The sequence below is a fragment of the Bombina bombina genome, chromosome 3 (assembly GCF_027579735.1).
Source record: "Bombina bombina isolate aBomBom1 chromosome 3, aBomBom1.pri, whole genome shotgun sequence".
In the NCBI taxonomy this organism is placed as follows: Eukaryota; Metazoa; Chordata; class Amphibia; order Anura; family Bombinatoridae; genus Bombina; species Bombina bombina.
Window position 1 is genome coordinate 1,035,103,197 of NC_069501.1, and position 22,415 is coordinate 1,035,125,611.

Consider the following 22,415-nt stretch of genomic DNA (forward strand, 5'->3'; position numbering starts at 1 on the left):
ATTGCTAAGACCATATTAAGAAGGGCAGCACACAGTATGGGAGGCACAGTGAGAAATTACTCCCACCAGTTCCCAATGCTTTAAAGCCACCTGTAGCTCTGCTAACAAGAGGCTGACCAGGTCCTGGCTACACCCTGAAATAAAATAGTACTCACTGGCACCATTTAAAAATAAAAAACTCTTGATTGAAGAATCTAAACTAACACCTCACTTTACCTCTTCCTATTACTAACACAGGCAAAGAGAATGGCTGGGTTGGGAGAGAAGGGAGGAGCTATTTAGACAGCTCTGCTGTGGTGCTCTTTGCCTCCTCCTGTTGACCAGGAGGCGTAATCCCATAAGGATGAAATCCGTGGACCCGTCGTATCTTGAAAAAGAAAGATGTTTCCTGTTTCTGTCTCCTTTCGGGCCTCATGGCGCACTGTGCCTAAAGTAGAGAGAGCTATTTCTACTCTAGCTAAGAGAACTACCATTCATATAGTCTATAGTTGTTCTTCTAAGGCTTACGTAAAAAAAGATGTACATCCATCAAGGATTACAGTGACAACCTGCGGCAAGTGTTGCCACGGTTGCGGGAGCAGCATCTTATTGGTGCAATGCCTTGTCTGATGTGATTTCAGAAGTGACTACAGTAGAGGAGATCCAAGACAGGATCAAGGCTCTTTAGCTGGCTAATAGCTTTAACTGTGATGCAAATATGCAGGTAATTAGACTGGGAGCCCAGATATCTAGCTTCACTGTTCTAGCTCAGTGCTCTGTAGTTAAAATCTTGGTCGGCTGATAGTTATTCAAAGGCCAAGCTCTTGGCTTTACCTTATAAGGGTAAGACTTTATTTGGGCCCGGTCTGGCGGAGATAATTTCAAAAGCAATATCTCATACAGGTGGAAGGTGAGTCTGAAAAGAGTTCTCTAGTTCCAATTACAAGAGTGCGTTTCCTAAGGACTATCATAGATTCTCTGTACATGAAGATTTTCCTGACGGACGTCACAGAATTAAAACTTCTTGCCTTTCGTCCATCAGTGGCTCAATGCATTGATGCAATTGGTCTGATAGCAGCTCCATGGACATTCCATCTGCGACCGCTGCAGCTTTGCATGCTCCGTCAATGGAACGGAGACCATTCAGATTTAATCGCAGGATAAATCTGGACCCCCTATTAAGAGACTCACTCTCGTGGTGGATTTCACAGGAAAATCCGTCTCTGGGAACTTGCTTCCTGAGACCTTCCTGTGTTATTGTGACTATGGCTGACAGCCTGTAAGGCTGGGGAGCTGATTGGGGTTCTCTGAAAGCTCGGGGCCTCTGGCCGCGGGAAGAGTCTTCTCTTCCCATAAACATCTTGGAGTTGAGAGCAATCTTCAATGCCTTGACAGCTTGGCCTCTATCTTTAGTCCGGTTTATCAGATTCCAGTAGGACAACATCACCTCAGTGGCTTACATCAACCACCAGGGAGGAACTCAGAGTTCCTTGGCCAGAAAGAGGGGATTCACATTCTGTAGTGGGCGGAAGCTCACTATTGTCTATCTGCCATCCACATTCCAGAAGTGGACATTTGGGAAGCGGATTTTCTGAGCAGACAGACTTTTCATCCCGGGGAGTGGGCTCTCCATCTGGAAGTGTTATCCAGGATAACCCTAAGGTAGGGGGTTCCGGAGTTGGATCTGATGGCGTCTCATCAATAACGGCAAGCTTCCAAAGTAAGGTTCAATGTCAAGAGATCCTCAGACCGCCCTGATAGATGCTCTGGCGGTTCCTTGGGATTTCAGGCTAGCATACCCGTTTTCTCCGTTTGCTCTCCTTCTGAATCAGACAGACGAGAAGTGCAAAAATAATTACACCTTTATTAATAGCAAAAAATAATAAAAAGTCCACAAGTCAAATAAGCCAGGAATCAAAACCAGAACTGGTAGTCAGACAAGCCGAGTCAGGAGCCAAAGCGAATAGTCAGACAAGCCGGAATCAGGAACAAAGAAAACAGCAGAGTCGGGAACAAGCCAGGGATCAGGAACCAGGAAGGACGTCAGGCAGCCAGGTAATACACAGGAACTCTCACAAACAGGTCTCAGACAACGCAAAGGCAAAGCATACTGAACAGAGGCCCTTTAAATAATAAGTGATGACATCACAATTCTGAGACTGCATCCTGTCTCACATGGATGATGCACAGCAGTTTGGCCATAAAAGGAAGTGCAGGAATTGAGCAGCATCTTCCACAATGCACCATAGTCAGGAAGAGAGGTGAGTAAAATGGCTGCCAGCAGCACATGGCAAACACAACACAGAAAAAACCCTGACACCTTCCACGAGTCTTTGCTCGTATCAAGCAGGAGACAGCATCTGTAATTCTAATAGCTTCTACATGGCCTCGCAGAGGTTTTCTCTTCCACCTTGGAAGTTGCCTCTGAAGAAGGACCTTCTAATTCAGGTCCATTCCTCCATCCAAATCTAGATTCTCTTAAGCTGACTGCTTGGAGATTTAACGCCTAGTCCTGCCTAGACGCGTTTTTTTGGAGGCAGTCATTGATACTATGCTTCAGGCTTGTAAATCTGTTACTCGTAAAATTTTCCATAAGATATGGCGTAAATACCTTTTTTGGTGAGAAGCTAAAGCTTTTTCTTGGAGTCGGTGAGTATTCCACAAATTTGATCTTTTCTTCAGGATGGCCTGGAGAAAGGTTTGTCAGTCAGTCAGTACTCTGAAAGGTCAGATTATTGCTCTGTCTATCCTTTTGCACAAACGTCTGGCAGAATTACCAGATGTTCAAGGTTTTGTTCAGGCCCTGGTCAGAATCAGGCCTGTGTTTAAAACTGTTGCTCATCGGAGCCATAACCTAGTTCTTAAAGTTTTACAGCAGGCTCCGTTTGAGCCGATGCATGTTGTTGATATAAATTTGTTATCTTGCAAGGTTTTGTTTCTCCTTGCTATTTCTTCCGCTCACAGAGTTTGAGCTTTTAGCTCTGCAGTGTGATTCCCCGTACCTTATTTTTCATGCATATAAGGCGGTCCTTTGTACTAAATTGGGTTTTCTTCCTAAGGTGGTGTCGGATCGAAACATCAGGAAACTGTAGTTCCTTATTTTTGTCCTAATCCTTAATCTCATAAGGAACATCTTTTGCATAACTTGGATGTTGTGCGTGCTCTAAAAATTTTCTTACAAGCTACTAAGGATTTTTTGCAATCTTCTGTCCTGTTTGTAGTTTTCTCTGGAAAGCATAAGGGTCAAAAGTCCACTTCTACTACTCTTTCCCTCTAGTTAAGAAGTATGATTAGTTTTGCTTACAAGACTGCTGGACAGCAGCCTCCTGAGAGAATAACGGCTCATTCCACTAGGGCTGTCTCCTCATCTTGGGCTTTCAAAAATGAAGCTTCTGTGGAACAGATTTGCAAGGCGGCAACATGGTCCTCATTGCATAAATTTTCAAAGTTCTACAAATTTGACACTTTTGCCTCGGCTGAGGCTTCTTTTGGGAGAAGGTGGTGCCTTCTGTTTAGGTCCTCCTGCTTTGTTCTCCCTCCCTGTTCATGTCCTCTAGCTTGGGTATTGGTTCCCACTAGTAATTGGAATGACGTTGTGGACCCTCCATGCCATAGGAAAGAAAAAAACATTTATGCTTACCTGATACATTTAATTATTTTCGGGCATGGAGAGTCCATGACCCCGCTCTTTTTTAAAATTATAATTCGGTATTTTTTATTTTTTTTAGTAAACCTTAGGCACCTTTTTCACCCTTGTGTTTCTTCGTTTTCCATTTCCATTTAACTTTGGCTGAATGACTGGGGATTATGGGTAAGGAAAGTTACACTTAACAGCTTTGCTGGGGTGCTCTTTGGCTCCTGCTGACCAGGAGTTGAATATCTCACTAGTAATTGGAATGACGTAGTGGACTCTCCGTGCCCGGAAATGAAACATTTTTTATCAGGTAAGCATAAATTTTGTTTTTAAACAACAATCTAATATACCATTATCTAATTTACTTCATTCTTTAGATATTCTTTATTTAAGAAATAGCAATGCACATGGTTGAGTTAATCACACAAGGCATTTATGTGCAGCCATCAATCAGCAGCTACTGAGCCTATCTAGATATGCTTTTCATCAAAAGATATCAAGAGAATTAAGCAAATTAGATAAAAGTAAATTGGAAAGTTGTTTAAAATGGCATGCTCTTTCTACATCGGAAAGAAAAAAAATTGGGTTTCATGTCCCTTTAACCTAAATCTATACAGAAGCTCAACTTATGAACTACTGACACGTATAATTTAAATACCATTTAATGACTACAGTGAAAACAAGATATAGAAGTCTTCAGCTTTACATTCACATTGCAAAACACACCTTTGTTATCACCGAGTCACATACTACTTCTCTAATAATAATAAACATAATAATAAAAATAAAAATAATAATAATAATAATAATAAACATAATAAAGAAGCTACATTGGCATTCCCATGAAATTAAAAGATCACTAAAGTCAAAATTAAACCTCCATGATTCAGATACAGAACATACTTTTAAATACCTTTCCAATTCACATCCAGCAGCTGCAAACAATAAAACCGCCACGTATATGGCTTGAAAATAAAATAAAATTTCAGACAAGCAACTAGTGTCCCAAAAAAAGTCATAATGGCCCTCAGATCTCATAATCTTGCAATCATTGGAGGGACAATACAAACAAAATCTGAAGAGAAAAGAAAAAGGAGTAGAGATTTGTAAAAAAAAAAAAAAAAAAAAAAAAAAAAGAGAGAGAAGAATGAATTAGAGAAGAATGAAGAGGAGAAGAATAATGAAGAAGAAAAGATAAGCATGTTGAAGAATAGGAATGAATTCAGAAATTTGAATGCAAGTCCTTTTCCCTCTAAGCGCGATACTTGATCATCATTGGGCAAATTGAATATTTAATGGGGGGGGGGGAGAAATGGTCCTTAGTTGCTTTAAAAATTTAAGCTTAAAAACAAAAACAAATTATGCTTATCTGATAATTTCATTTTCTTCTGTATGAGTCCACCTGCATCATTACTTACTGTTGGGAAATACTAAACCTGGCCACCAGGAGGAGGCAAAGACACACCAGCCAAAGGCTTAAATACTCCCCCCTACTTGCCTCATATCCCAGTCATTCTGCCAAGGGAACAAGGAACAGTAGGAGAAATATCAGGGTATAAATAGTGCCGGAAAACAAATTTTGGTCCGCCCATCTGAGTATATGGGTGGGGCCATGGACTCTCCTCATACAGAAGGAAATTAAATGATCAGGTAAGCATAATTTATGTTTACCTTCTTAATGAGGAGAGTCCACAGCATCATTCCTTACTGACTGTTTGGAAAACTATACCCAAGCTCTAGAGGATACTGAATGATAACGGGAGGGGTAAAAGAAATGTGGATCCTAATCTGAGGGCACCACAGCCTTCAAAACCTCTCTCCCAAAAGCTGTTTCAGCCGAAGCAAAAATGTCAAATTTGTAGAATTTTGAAAAAGTATGTATGGAGGACCAGGCAACCGCCTTACAAATCCGCTCCATAGAGGCCTCGTTCTTAAAGGCCCTAGAGGAAGCCACCGCTCTAGTGGAATAGGCCGTAATCCTCTGAGGAGGTCTAAGACCCGCTGACTCGTAAGCTAAGCATATAACACTCCTCAATCAAAAAGATAAGGAAGTCGAAGAGGCCTTCAGACCCTTACACTTTCCAGAGTAGGTTATAGAGTGGAGAAAGAAGAGGTACTGTATGGCACACTTGTACTTTATTAAAAATGAGATTTACCAGACACAGAATAGAATGGGGAAAAAGAAGGTGGAGGGTTTGTAAATAAAATGTAACTTTTTATTGATAAAAAATAAAGTCACATATTAAAAATATTAAAAAACATACAGATACAAATGCCTGCCCTCTGGAGAATAAGTCATGCAGACTATTTATAATTATTCCACACAGGTATCTAATGAACTATGTGCATAGAACAGGGGGTGATTGAACAAAAAGTTCAGTATGTGTACTAAATGTACTTATCTATATCACAATTGATGCCGTTATTAGGCTGAAGAGAAACCCCCCAAATAGTATGCAAGAGTGAAGCTCAATAATAAAGAACGGGTAATATTTAGTGCTATAGCCGATTGCAACAGTGAAGGCCAACTTAGATGTTTTAGTACTCAGGGTTATCTGTCTATTATTCTCCAATTGCTATATCGCTAGTACTATCATAGAAGAGAAACTCCCCCCAAAAAGCATGTTTGTGCTAAGGTTGATTATAACAATAGTACATTTGAAAAAATTTGATATTCAGAGCTGTCTGTTAGTCAGACGGTACTTAGTTATCACAATCACTTTGAAGTTAAGAATGTCCCTGTCACACTTAAAGTGCAAAACCATAATCTGTATGTTCTATTGAGTACTAGGATATCTACAGTATATAGGGATAATCCCAACTACAAACTAACTCAGGTCGCTAAGACCTTTTTACAATATGCTTATCATTTAGTTCCATACAAACATAACTGCCACAATGTAAATCAACAGGTACTCAAATAGCTAGCACCGTCACATTGTAGTTACATCGCTAAATATTTTTTCAATACGTTTAAAACTTTGCTCTATATAGACATTACCGCCACAATATAAATAACCCGTTCAGAGGTGTTTGAGCTTAAGTTAAAATAAAATAAAGATACCACTAATACAAATCGTGCAAAAGCACCAAACTAACAGAGGGCTTCCCACAGTAGATAACAAACAAGGAAGAAGTTTGTCTAAAATCCTTAGTAGCTTGAAGTTAAAACTTCAAAGCTCGAACAACATCCAGATTATGAAGTAAACGTTCCTTCGAAGAAGTATTAGAACACAAGGAACCACAATCTCCTGATTGTTACGATCAGACACCACCTTGGGAAGAGAACCTGAAGGGGACGTAGGACAGCCTTATCAGTATGGAACACAAGATAGGGAGGCTCACAATGCAAGGCACCCATTTCAGAAACTCAGCATCCCGACACAGTAGCCAATAGAAAAATAACCTTCCAGGACAACAATTTTATGTCAATTGAATGCATAGGCTCACACTGAGCCTATGGCAATAACTTAACAAGATTCAAACGCCAAGGTGGAGATCTGGCAAAAGGAATGATGTCCATGCTGGACACCATGAGACCAATTACCTCCATACACCGAGCCACAGAGGGCCTTAAGGAGATCCGGAGAGCAAGACAAGTGGAAGCTAACTTGTAACGTCTCTGGTTTGTAAGGAATATCCTCATGCATATGGAGTCTATTATAGTACCCAGGAATTCCACCCTGTTATATATACACACATTATATATATATATATATATATATATATATATATATATATACACATTATATACACACACACACACACACATATATATATATATATATATATATATATATATATATATACACACATACATATATATACACACATACATATATATACACACATACATATATATACACACATACATATATACACACACATACATATATACACACACATACATATATACACACACATATACATACACACACATATACATACACACACACATATACATACACACACACATATACATACACACACACATATACATACACACACACATATACATACACACACACATATACATACACACACACATATACATACACACACATATACATACACACACACATATACACTACACACATATACATACACACACACATATACATACACACACACATATACATACACACACACATATACATACACACACACATATACATACACACACACATATACATACACACACACATATACATACACACACACATATACATACACACACACATATACATACACACACACATATACATACACACACACATATACATACACACACACATATACATACACACACACATATACATACACACACACATATACATACACACACACATATACATACACACACACATATACATATATATATATAAAGGTTCCTCAGGCAATTTAGGCTCTGAAACCTCTAAAGTAGCCAAAAATTCATACACGTAGCAGCATAATCATAATAAAATAAAATTATGTGATTAATCCTCCCTGTTCAATAACCCCCCTCCGGAGAGATTAAAATCTTGATTCCATACAGATAAAAGGAGCAACACTGTGACCCTGTCTTCTTGCATTATCATATGTGTATAAAAAATGAAACTATCTTACCAGAATCTATGTCGTGGAACAGAAACACAGCCTCTCAAGTTTGACAGTCTTGTAGCATCGCTCCTGACATGGACTTGAGTGATGGAAGCAGGCAGTGAAATTTGTCAACACCGATTGCTTAGGAGCTGTTAATAAGAGTCTGGATGGATTTGTAGAAAGACTCCCCTGCATCTGCAGACCCTAACATTCGTCAATGCTCTCACTGAGTGGCTGACAAGACTACTTAAAACTCCAGTCCCATTTCGAAGGGTAGATACCCTCCATAAGGAATTACTCTATCTTCTGACACTTCTCTGCCAACCTCCTGTGACAAAAGGCAAAGAATGACTGGGATATGAGGGAAGTAGGGGGGAGTATTTAAGCCTTTGGCTGGGGTGTCTTTGCCTCCTCCTGGGGGCCAAGTTCAGTATTTCCCAACAGTAAGGAATGAAGCCGTGGACTCTACTCATTAAGAAGGAAAAATATAGATGAGATTTGTAACTGATGGATAGATTCTCACTAATTTAAAGTAGAAACTTCAAGTCTTAAATTATAAAAAGCCATTAAAGTCTTGCAAACTATAAGGCAGTAGTTTTTTTCAACAGTTTAACAATGTTACACATATTTGCAAACACTTTTTATATAGTGTTAATCAAAAAATATTGTTGCAAACATTGCTGCCACAAAAGCATAAAGACATGAGCCTATCTTGGTATGCTCTTTAACAAAGGATAGCAAGTTAAAGTAATTGTAATTAAACTTGAAAAGTATTTAAAAACACATGCTCTGAATCATGAAAGTGTAATTTTGATTTTCATGTCCCTCTTTGGTGAGGCAATTGCACAAAACAGCAACCAAGTCGAACATTTTTACAAAGTTCTACTAGTTTTAGGTCTTTGTATCTACAGACACTGCTTATGGTGATTAACATTTTTCTTCATTATTTGTACTATCAATCTAACACGGTGATAAAGGCTGCTTATGGATTTCTGCTACTGTCACATTATCTAGGTGCAATAAGATCACTGGCTTTCTTCTTCTAGAATGCCTTGGTTTTGAAGTCAATACTATTCTGTATCAAACGCCTTATAACTAATCTGTTTTGCTATTCTCCAATTCAGAGATTAGAATACCAGAAATAGTTTGCTGTTGCGTTCTACTGAGTGAACTTTAGCGGGTAACCTTTTTTCATTCCCGATACACTGCAAGTGAACTCTGTACTTACAACTAATGCTTACTGACTAATAGGTACTATTAAAGATTGCTATTTATTAAATGTTTATAAATCCATGTGTGGACTGAAAACTGAAATGGAAGAGACTTAAAGGGACACTAAACCCAAAATGTTTCTGTCATGATTCAGGTAGAGAATACAATTTTAAACAACATTCCATTTTACTTCTATTATCTAATTTGCTTCATTCTTTAGATATCCTTTGTTGAAGATATAGTAATGCACATGGGTGAGCCAATCACACAAAGCATCTATGTGCAGCAACCAATCAGCAGCTACTGAGCCTATCTAGATATGCTTTTTAGCCAAGGATATCAAGAGAATAAAGCAAATTAGATAATAGAAGTACATTAGAAAGTTGTTTAAAGTCACATGCTCTTTCTGAATCATGAAAGAAAAAATGTCGGTTTCATGTCCCTTTATTTTATAAATTTATTTGTTATTAAAATCACAATGCTTCAAACTTAACACCGAACATCATTTTCCAGTTGTAAACCTAAGTTAACTTGCTAGTTGTATTCCTAAGAACAGGCTGGTAAACAATTGCAAGCGTATTTGCATCTTCATTTTGAAAGATGACTTTAGAGATTGGTATTACACTGTATAGCTCTATCACGTGTTCATTCACTAACCTATTTGTGATTACTTTTTATATTTTATCACTTTGTAAACCTAAATGAAAAAACACAAAAACCTTCAAAGATTTCAAAAACAAATTGTGGTAAGAAGTTTACAACGGTTATATATTCTAGCTTAAATATTTGTTATTTTTTTATGACTAATACTTAAAAGAAACATTACACCCACACCAAATATAAAATAAATAAAAATAATTTCTCTCTCTCTCCAAATATACATCTATATCTCTCAAATATTAGGCTGGAAATATGCAGGCTTATTTTCTTTAAATTATATTGCTTTAAATACCAAAGAAATAAGTGCAAAATGTTAGCGTCTATAAAGTGATGGGAACTATTACATTATAAACCAGTAATCCAAGGTTTTAATTCTTGTTCTTAGCTAATTTTCCCTAGCGGCTAGATATTAATAGGTATAAAATTAGATCATAATTAACAATCACAGAGGGCTTCATTCCAGAATTTAAAGAAAGAAACTCATAAATCTAACCCACCTAGGATAAAAAAAAACATCCTGGCATATTTCCGACCACCTATATATCGGACTTACAATATTTATGACAAAAAAAAAAAAAAATCCAAATCAGCATATAAACATAACATCAAGCCAGTTTTAAACAGTATACGCTGCTTACCAATGGAGTCTCAAAGTAAGGTGCTGGGCTTGGAGACCAGGTCTGAGGCACAATATTATAAATAGAGTATTGTTGATGAGGATTATATACAGGCTGCATAAAGAGTGGAGAGGCAAACTGTGTTTGGGTCTGAACAGGCTGGGTATAGACACTAGAATCAACTGTTCGATATCCGTTCTTAGCAAAGAATGTGTTGATGGCTTTTATCCTTGCCTATTAGAAATAAGAACCAAGAATAATTGTCTTTAGCAGCCAAACATTTAAAGAAATTATACTCAAAATTCAGCTAATGGAGATCTTTAGGAATCTCTTAAACCTTAAAGCGATAGTTAACTCAGTTGTATAATATTTTTTTTTATAAATTAAACAATTTAACAATAAATATTAAAGGGGCAGTCAAGTATAAATTAAACTTTCATTATTCAGATAGTACTTTTAATTTTAATCGACTTTCCAATTTACTTTTATCATCAAATTTGCTTTTTTCTCTTGGTATTCTTAGTTTAAAACTAAACATAGGTAGGCTCATATGCTAATTTCTAAGCCTTTGAGGGCTGCCTCTTATCACATGCTTTTTAAATCTCTTTTCAACACAAAGAGACAGAAAGTACACGTGGGCTATATAGATAACACTGTGTTCAGGCACAGAAAGTTATTTAAGATCTAGCACAATACAATGCTAAATTTAAGACAATAGATAATAAACAGTCACAGTCATGTGATCAGGGGGCTGGAAGAAGATTCCTAGATACAAGGTAATCACAAAGGTAAAAAAACAGAATTTATGCTTACCTGATAAATTACTTTCTCTTGCGGTGTATCCAGTCCACGGATTCATCCTTACTTGTGGGATATTCTCATTCCCTACAGGAAGTGGCAAAGAGAACACACAGCAGAGCTGTCCATATAGCTCCCCCTCTGGCTCCGCCCCCCAGTCATTCTACTGAAGGTTAGGAGAAAAAGGAGAAACCATAGGGTGAAGTGGTGACTGTAGTTTAAACAATAATTTTTAACCTGACTTAATTGCCAGGGCGGGCCGTGGACTGGATACACCGCAAGAGAAAGTAATTTATCAGGTAAGCATAAATTCTGTTTTCTCTTGCAAGGTGTATCCAGTCCACGGATTCATCCTTACTTGTGGGATACCAATACCAAAGCTTTAGGACACGGATGAAGGGAGGGAACAAGACAGGTAACCTAAATGGAAGGCACCACTGCTTGCAAAACCTCTCCCCCAAAAATAGCCTCCGAAGAAGCAAAAGTATCGAATTTGTAAAATTTGGCAAAAGTATGCAGTGAAGACCAAGTAGCTGCCATACAAATCTGTTCAACAGAAGCCTCATTCTTGAAGGCCCAAGTGGAAGCCACAGCTCTGGTGGAATGAGCTGCAATTCGTTCAGGAGGCTGCTGCCCAGCAGTCTCATAAGCCAATCGGATGATGCTTTTCAACCAGAAGGAAAGAGGTAGCAGTCGCTTTCTGACCTCTCCTCTTACCAGAATAAACAACAAACAAAGATGATGTTTGTCTGAAATCCTTAGTTGCTTGTAAATAGAATTTCAAAGCACGAACCACATCAAGATTGTGTAAAAGCCGTTCCTTCTTAGAAGCTGGATTAGGACAAAGGGAAGGAACAATGATTTCCTGGTTAATGTTATTAGAAACAACTTTAAAAATACAATTTGAGAAAAAAAACGGTACTGTGCCTTTAAATAATAAAAGCGCACACTTTTTTTTACTAAATCTTCAAAAATGATCCAATCTTTCTGAAATTTTTACCACACGATGCTTAATGCTTTGGAATGATTGCACAGCAAATATCAAGTCAATTAACCCCTTAATGCCTGAACCGGAGCAACCTAAAGCCGACAACCGGTTAGCAAACTACAGCACCATGCCACAGCAATCTGCTGTGGCCCTACCTTGCCCCTGGGGATTAGTTTGATGAGAAATAAGCCTCTATGAAGTCCTCAAGTAGTCTTAGGACCCTCCACGTGAAGCTGTCTGCAATATGAACTGCACAACTGAGGCGCGAAAAATTAGGCCCCCTCCCTCTCCACTCTGGAGTTGTGGGGCCTTCAAAACCCTAAATAGGTGTCTAAAATCCCAAATAACACTCCAAAAGTGATAAAAACTCGTATAATGATTATATTTTCACTATAAAATAATTGACTGAAGATATAAAAAAAACTACAAATCTAACACCACATTCACTTTACTCTGCCGTGGAGATGCTACTTGTTAGAGCCGCAAAGAGAATGACTGGGGGGCGGAGCCAGAGGGGGAGCTATATGGACAGCTCTGCTGTGTGTTCTCTTTGCCACTTCCTGTAGGGAATGAGAATATCCCACAAGTAAGGATGAATCAGTGGACTGGATACACCTTGCAAGAGAAAGTACATTAATATAACTGTTGGTTATGCAAAACTGGGGAATGAGTAATAAAGGGATTATCTATCTTTTAAAACAATAACAATTCTATGGTTGACTGTCCCTTTAAGGCATCCTTTCATTTTGTGTCTAAAAGTTTTCCTTCAACACAAATTATTTAAAATATAGCCCCCCTTTACCTGTGCTACGGCCGCCTCTGAGTCGCTTCTGCATGTTGCAGCCAATAGGAAGGCACCACACACCATATTTTATACAGCAGCTCGCACAGGTGCTGTTCTACTCACAGCGGCTTCATGTAAACAGAGAATATTCTACAGCATAGCAAGTCACTGTTTACATTCTTCGGCCATGGCAGCACGTTTGATAAGAGCGATATACCCCAGACACAAACAAGCATTTAATAATTATTACCAATGTAAGCTTTACATAATGTAAAAAACACAATTTATCATTTGAGGGGTAACTTTGTACAGTCCCCTTTAACTACTCTGAATGTGCAAAAGCCTATATTTTTTTTTTTTTAAGACAAATGGTAGTTTGTGTTTTTAAAACATGTATTTGGTATGCAGGTTATTTGCAAAACTAAAGTAGAAGACATTTAGGTTTTATGTACGAAATCAAAATTAGAGATTTCTAGGGACAGTCATAAACCTAACCTTATTGGAGCAAGGCTTAGTTAAACAAGAGTAAAGCAGCTTTTTAGAAAAATGAACAATGGTTGCATTACATTTATTTATAATGTATTAATAAAGTGAATACACAAAGCAGGAAAACTGTATTGATTTCATTTACATCTATTTGTAAAGAGAACACATTTTATAAAAGAGGTGATCTTGTAGTTCTTACCATTATCGGCTTGCCCTGAAAGGTTTTCACTTCTTCCCTTAGATATTTGAATGCCTATAAAAGTAAATAACTTAAAATGTTCAGTTTTAGTTGTATTTTTTTAAGATATTTTTATTGAGGCGATACACTTACGACACATAGAATACACAGTACATACAAGCAAAAACAGTGTACAATAGAGTTTTGTGTAGCAATACTATGGGTTACAATCAATGCTTGAAGCTACTTCGTAAAGGAATATTAGCATCAATTATTTCAGTGCTGTACATAGTGTATGCTATACCTCTTAACTTATGAAATTGTAAACAAAATTCCTCAAATAGAAGGCCAATATAGGGCATTAGCCAGAGAACAACGAATTATCAGGCTATAGGTCCTCAGGTAGTATTCTTAAGAAACAGTATCAGGTTCTATCAAGTAAAAGTCCACAGGGAGCTTCTTTGAGCTCAAGCAATAAAAAAATAAATATAAAAAAAACTTTGGAAATCACTAAAATTCTATAGAAATTAACAATGTGCTTTTAACATTAAACATAGAATAAATTAAAATAAACTATAATATGTGGTTCCGAGAGTCAACTCAAAACTATAGTGTAGTTAATCATTCAAAGAAAGATGGGACAGCGCTAGAAACACCATGCAATATACACACATTTATCTGTAGATTTATTAAAAAAGAACAAAGATTCTCAATAAAAGATATTGTAAACAAATATGTACTTCAGATATAACATAATTTATGTAAGAACTTACCTGATAAATTCATTTCTTTCATATTAGCAAGAGTCCATGAGCTAGTGACGTATGGGATATACATTCCTACCAGGAGGGGCAAAGTTTCCCAAACCTCAAAATGCCTATAAATACACCCCTCACCACACCCACAATTCAGTTTAACGAATAGCCAAGAAGTGGGGTGATAAAAAAGTGCGAAAGCATATAAAATAAGGAATTGGAATAATTGTGCTTTATACAAAAATCATAACCACCACAAAAAAAGAGCGGGCCTCATGGACTCTTGCTAATATGAAAGAAATGAATTTATCAGGTAAGTTCTTAAATAAATTATGTTTTCTTTCATGTAATTAGCAAGAGTCCATGAGCTAGTGACGTATGGGATAATGATTACCCAAGATGTGGATCTTTCCACGCAAGAGTCACTAGAGAGGGAGGGATAAAATAAAGACAGCCAATTCCTGTTGAAAATAATCCACACCCAAAATAAAGTTTAATGAAAAACATAAGCAGAAGATTCAGACTGAAACCGCTGCCTGAAGTACTTTTCTACCAAAAACTGCTTCAGAAGAAGAAAATACATCAAAATGGTAGAATTTAGTAAAGTATGCAAAGAGGACCAAGTTGCTGCTTTGCAAATCTGATCAACCGAAGCTTCATTCCTAAACGCCCAGGAAGTAGAAACTGACCTGGTAGAATGAGCTGTAATCCTCTGAGGCGGAGTTTTACCCGACTCAACATAGGCAAGATGAATTAAAGATTTCAACCAAGATGCCAAAGAAATGGCAGAAGCTTTCTGGCCTTTTCTAGAACCGGAAAAGATAACAAATAGACTAGAAGTCTTTCGGAAAGATTTAGTAGCTTCAACATAATATTTCAAAGCTCTAACAACATCCAAAGAATGCAATGATTTCTCCTTAGAATTCATAGGATTAGGACATAATGAAGGAACCACAATTTCTCTACTAATGTTGTTGGAATTCACAACTTTAGGTAAAAATTCAAAAGAAGTTCGCAACACCGCCTTATCTGATGAAAAATCAGAAAAGGAGACTCACAAGAAAGAGCAGATAATTCAGAAACTCTTCTGGCAGAAGAGATGGCCAAAAGGAACAAAACTTTCCAAGAAAGTAATTTAATGTCCAATGAATGCATAGGTTCAAAGGGAGGAGCTTGAAGAGCTCCCAGAACCAAATTCAAACTCCAAGGAGGAGAAATAGACTTAAATGACAGGTTTTATACGAACCAAAGCTTGTATAAAACAATGAATAACAGGAAGAATAGCAATCTTTCTGTGGAAAAGAACAGAAAGAGCAGAGATTTGTCCTTTCAAGGAACTTGCAGACAAACCCTTATCTAAACCATCCTGAAGAAACTGTAAAATTCTCGGTATTCTAAAAGAATGCCAAGAAAAATGATGAGAAAGACACCAAGAAATATAAGTCTTCCAGACTCTATAATATATCTCTCTAGATACAGATTTACGAGCCTGTAACATAGTATTAATCACAGAGTCAGAGAAACCTCTTTGACCAAGAATCAAGCGTTAAATCTCCATACCTTTAAATTTAAGGATTTTAGATCCTGATGGAAAAAAGGACCTTGTGACAGAAGGTCTGGTCTTAACGGAAGAGTCCACGGTTGGCAAGAGGCCATCCGGACAAGATCCGCATACCAAAACCTGTGAGGCCATGCCGGAGCTACCAGCAGAACAAACTAGCATTCCTTCAGAATCTTGGAGATTACTCTTGGAAGAAGAACTAGAGGCGGAAAGATATAGGCAGGATGATACTTCCAAGGAAGTGATAATGCATCCACTGCCTCCGCCTGAGGATCCCGGGATCTGGACAGATATCTGGGAAGTTTCTTGTTTAGATGAGACGCCATCAGATCTATTTCTGGAAGTTCCCACCTTTGAACAATCTGAAGAAATACCTCTGGGTGAAGAGAACCATTCGCCCGGATGCAATGTTTGGCGACTGAGGATAATCCGCTTCCCCAATTGTCTACACCTGGGATATGAACCGCAGAGATTAGACAGGAGCTGGATTCCCGCCCAAACCAAAATTCGAGATACTTCTTTCATAGCCAGAGGACTGTGAGTCCCTCCTTGATGATTGATGTATGCCACAGTTGTGACATTGTCTGTCTGAAAACAAATGAATGATTCTCTCTTCAGAAGAGGCCAAAACTGAAGAGCTCTGAAAATTGCACGGAGTTCCAAATATTGATCGGTAATCTCACCTCCTGAGATTCCCAAACTCCTTGTGCCGTCAGAGATCCCCACACAGCTCCCCAACCTGTGAGACTTGCATCTGTTGAAATTACAGTCCAGGTCGGAAGCACAAAAGAAGCCCCTGAATTAAACGATGGTGATCTGTCCACCACGTTAGAGAGTGTCGAACAATCGGTTTTAAAGATATTAATTGAGATATCTTTGTGTAATCCTTGCACCATTGATTCAGCATACAGAGCTGAAGAGGGTCGCATGTGAAAACGAGCAAAGGGGATCGCGTCCGATGCAGCAGTCATAAGACCTAGAATTTCCATGCATAAGGCTACCGAAGGGAATGATTGTGACTGAAGGTTTCGACAAGCTGAAATCAATTTTAGACGTCTCTTGTCTGTTAAAGACAGAATCATGGACACTGAATCTATCTGGAAACCCAGAAAGGTTACCCTTGTCTGAGGAATCAATGAACTTTTGGTAAATTGATCCTCCAACCATGATCTTGAAGAAACAACACAAGTCGATTCGTATGAGATTCTGCTAAATGTAAAGACTGAGCAAGTACCAAGATATCGTCCAAATAAGGAAATACCACAATACCCTGTTCTCTGATTACAGACAGAAGGGCACCGAGAACCTTTGTAAAAATTCTTGGAGCTGTAGCTAGGCCAAACGGTAGAGCCACAAACTGGTAATGCTTGTCCAGAAAAGAGAATCTCAGGAACTGATAATGATCTGGATGAATCGGAATATGCAGATATGCATCCTGTAAATCTATTGTGGACATATAATTCCCTTGCTGAACAAAAGGCAAGATAGTCCTTATAGTTACCATCTTGAACGTTGGTATCCTTACATAACGATTCAATATTTTTAGATCCAGAACTGGTCTGAAGGAATTCTCCTTCTTTGGTACAATGAAGAGATTTGAATAAAACCCCATCCCCTGTTCCGGAACTGGAACTGGCACAATTACTCCAGCCAACTCTAGATCTGAAACACAATTCAGAAATGCTTGAGCTTTCACTGGATTTACTGGGACACGGGAAAGAAAAAATCTCTTTGCAGGAGGTCTCATCTTGAAACCAATTCTGTACCCTTCTGAAACAATGTTCTGAATCCAAAGATTGTGAACAGAATTGATCCAAATTACTTTGAAAAAACGTAATCTGCCCCCTACCAGCTGAGCTGGAATGAGGGCCGCACCTTCATGTGGACTTAGAAGCAGGCTTTGCCTTTCTAGCAGGCTTGGATTTATTCCAGACTGGAGATGGTTTCCAAACTGAAACTGCTCCTGAGGATGAAGGATCAGGCTTTTGTTCTTTGTTGAAACGAAAGGAACGAAAACGATTATTAGCCCTGTTTTTACCCTTAGATTTTTTATCCTGTGGTAAAAAAGTTCCTTTCCCACCAGTAACAGTTGAGATAATAGAATCCAACTGAGAACCAAATAATTTGTTACCCTGGAAAGAAATGGAAGTAGAGTTGATTTAGAAGCCATATCAGCATTCCAAGTCTTAAGCCATAAAGCTCTTCTAGCTAAAATAGCTAGAGACATAAACCTGACATCAACTCTGATAAATATTAAAAATGGCATCACAGATAAAATTATTAGCATGCTGAAGAAGAATAATAATATCATGAGAATCATGATTTGTTACTTGTTGCGCTAAAGTTTCCAACCAAAAAGTTGAAGCTGCAGCAACATCAGCCAATGATTATAGCAGGTCTAAGAAGATTACCTGAACACAGATAAGCTTTTCTTAGAAAGGATTCAATTTTCCTATCTAAAGGATCTTTAAACGAAGTACCATCTGACGTAGGAATGGTAGTACGTTTAGCAAGGGTAGAAATAGCCCCATCAACTTTAGGGATTTTGTCCCAAAATTCTAACCTGTCAGACGGTACAGGATATAATTGCTTAAAACGTTAGAAGGAGTAAATGAATTACCCAATTTATCCCATTCTTTGGAAATTACTGCAGAAAATAGCATTAGGAACAGGAAAAACTTCTGGAATAACCACAGGAGATTTAAATACCTTATCTAAACGTTTAGAATTAGTATCAAGAGGACCAGAATCCTCTATTTCTAAAGCAATTAGTACTTCTTTAAGTAAAGAACGAATAAATTCCATTTTAAATAAATATGAAGATTTATCAGCATCAATCTCTGAAACAGAATCCTCTGAACCAGAAGAGTCATCAGAATCAGAATGATGATGTTCATTTAAAAATTCATCTGTAGGGAGAGAAGTTTTAAAGATTTTTTACGTTTACTAGAAGGAGAAATAACAGACATAGCCTTCTTGATGGATTCAGAAACAAAATCTCTTATATTATCAGGAACATTCTGCACCTTAGATGTTGAAGGAACTGCAACAGACAATGGTACTTTACTAAAGGAAATATTATCTGCATTAACAAGTTTGTCATGACAATTAATACAAACAACAGCCGGAGAAATAGCTACCAAAGTTTACAGCAGATACACTTAGCTTTGGTAGATCCAGCACTAGACAGCGATTTTCCTGTAGTATCTTCTGACTCAGATTGCAACGTGAGACATCTTGCAATATGTAAGAGAAAAAACAACATATAAGCAAAATTGATCAAATTCCTTAAATGACAGTTTCAGGAATGGGAAAAAATGCCAAAGAACAAGCTTCTAGCAACCAGAAGCAATGAAAAATGAGACTTAAATAATGTGGAGACAAAGCGAGGCCCATATTTTTTAGCGCCAAATAAGACGCCCACATTATTTGGCGCCTAAATGCTTTTTGCGCCAAAAATGACGCCACATCCGGAACGCCGACATTTTTGGAGCAAAATAACGTCAAAAAATGACGCAACTTCCGGCGACACGTATGACGCCGGAAACGGAAAAGAATTTTTGCGCCAAAAAAGTCTGCGCCAAGAATGACGCAATAAAATGAAGCATTTTCAGCCCCCGCGAGCCTAACAGCCCACAGGGAAAAAGAGTCAAATTTTTGAAGGTAAGAAAAAATGATTAAATCAAATGCATTATCCCAAATATGAAACTGACTGTCTGAAAATAAGGAAAGTTGAACATTCTGAGTCAAGGCAAATAAATGTTTGAATACATATATTTAGAACTTTATAAACAAAGTGCCCAACCATAGCTTAGAGTGTCACAGAAAATAAGATTTACTTACCCCAGGACACTCATCTACATGTTTGTAGAAAGCCAAAACCAGTACTGAAACGAGAATCAGTAGAGGTAATGGTATATATTAAGAGTATATCGTCGATCTGAAAAGGGAGGTAAGAGATGAATCTCTACGACCGATAACAGAGAACCTATGAAATAGACCCCATAGAAGGAGATCACTGCATTCAAATAGGCAATACTCTCCTCACATCCCTCTGACATTCACTGCACGTTGAGAGGAAAACCGGGCTCCAACTTGCTGCGGAGCGCATATTAACGTAGAATCTAGCACAAACTTACTTCACCACCTCCATCGGAGGCAAAGTTTGTAAAACTGAATTGTGGGTGTGGTGAGGGGTCTATTTATAGGCATTTTGAGGTTTGGGAAACTTTGCCCCTCCTGGTAGGAATGTATATCCCATACGTCACTAGCTCATGGACTCTTGCTAATTACATGAAAGAAAAACAGAATTTATGTTTACCTGATAAATTACTTTCTCCAACGGTGTGTCCGGTCCACGGCGTCATCCTTACTTGTGGGATATTCTCTTCCCCAACAGGAAATGGCAAAGAGCCCAGCAAAGCTGGTCACATGATCCCTCCTAGGCTCCGCCTACCCCAGTCATTCGACCGACGTTAAGGAGGAATATTTGCATAGGAGAAACCATATGGTACCCGTGGTGACTGTAGTTAAAGAAAATAAATTATCAGACCTGATTAAAAAAACCAGGGGCGGGCCGTGGACCCGGACACACCGTTGGAGAAAGTAATTTATCAGGTAAACATAAATTCTGTTTTCTCCAACATAGGTGTGTCCGGTCCACGGCGTCATCCTTACTTGTGGGAACCAATACCAAAGCTTTAGGACACGGATGAAGGGAGGGAGCAAATCAGGTCACCTAAATGGAAGGCACCACGGCTTGCAAAACCTTTCTCCCAAAAATAGCCTCAGAAGAAGCAAAAGTATCAAAACTTGTAAAATTTGGTAAAAGTGTGCAGTGAAGACCAAGTCGCTGCCCTACATATCTGATCAACAGAAGCCTCGTTCTTGAAGGCCCATGTGGAAGCCACAGCCCTAGTGGAATGAGCTGTGATTCTTTCGGGAGGCTGCCGTCCGGCAGTCTCGTAAGCCAATCTGATGATGCTTTTAATCCAAAAAGAGAGAGAGGTAGAAGTTGCTTTTTGACCTCTCCTTTTACCGGAATAAACAACAAACAAGGAAGATGTTTGTCTAAAATCCTTTGTAGCATCTAAATAGAATTTTAGAGCGGCGAACAACATCCAAATTGTGCAACAAACGTTCCTTCCTTTGAAACTGGTTTCGGACACAGAGAAGGTACGATAATCTCCTGGTTAATGTTTTTGTTAGAAACAACTTTTGGAAGAAAACCAGGTTTAGTACGTAAAACCACCTTATCTGCATGGAACACCAGATAAGGAGGAGGTACACTGCAGAGCAGAATAATTCTGAAACTCTTCTAGCAGAAGAAATTGCAACTAAAAACAAAACTTTCCAAGATAATAACTTAATATCAACGGAATGCAAGGGTTCAAACGGACCCCCTGAAGAACTGAAAGAACTAAATTGAGACTCCAAGGAGGAGTCAAAGGTTTGTAAACAGGCTTAATTCTAACCAGAGCCTGAACAAAGGCTTGAACATCTGGCACAGCGGCCAGCTTTTTGTGAAGTAACACAGACAAGGCAGAAATCTGTCCCTTCAGGGAACTTGCAGATAATCCTTTTTCCAATCCTTCTTGAAGGAAAGGATAGGAATCCTAGGAATCTTAACCTTGTCCCAAGGGAATCCTTTAGATTCACACCAACAGATATATTTTTTCCAAATTTTGTGGTAAATCTTTCTAGTTACAGGCTTTCTGGCCTGAACAAGAGTATTCGATAACAGAATCTGAGAATCCCTCGCTTCGATAAGATCAAGCGTTCAATCTCCAAGCAGTCAGCTGGAGTGAAACCAGATTCCGGATGTTCGAACGGACCCTGAACAAGAAGGTCTCGTCTCAAAGGTAGCTTCCAAGGAGGAGCCGATGACATATTCACCAGATCTGCGTACCAAGTCTGCGTGGCCACGCAGGAGCTATCAAGATCACCGACGCCCTCTCCTGATTGATCCTGGCTACCAGCCTGGGGATGAGAGGAAACGGCGGGAACACATAAGCTAGTTTGAAGGTCCAAGGTGCTAACTAGTGCATCCACTAGAGCCGCCTTGGGATCCTGGATCTGGACCCGTAGCAAGGAACTTTGAAGTTCTGACGAGAGGCCATCAGATCCATGTCTGGAATGCCCCACAGCTGAGTGACTTGGGCAAAGATTTCCGGATGGAG

The 22,415-nt window shown here is 38.5% G+C and overlaps 1 protein-coding gene across 1 annotated transcript in view; it reads right to left on the reverse strand.

Moving 5' to 3' along the window:
* LARP4 (La ribonucleoprotein 4) overlaps positions 1-22,415 on the reverse strand; it is a 447,695-nt gene that overhangs the window by 265,293 nt on the left and 159,987 nt on the right. The window contains exons 10-11 of the mRNA XM_053705530.1: positions 13,942-13,995; positions 10,708-10,920 (exon numbers count right to left, since the gene is read on the reverse strand). Of these exons, the coding sequence (XP_053561505.1) occupies positions 10,708-10,920; positions 13,942-13,995 (267 nt within the window). The remainder of the gene's footprint in view (positions 1-10,707; positions 10,921-13,941; positions 13,996-22,415) is intronic.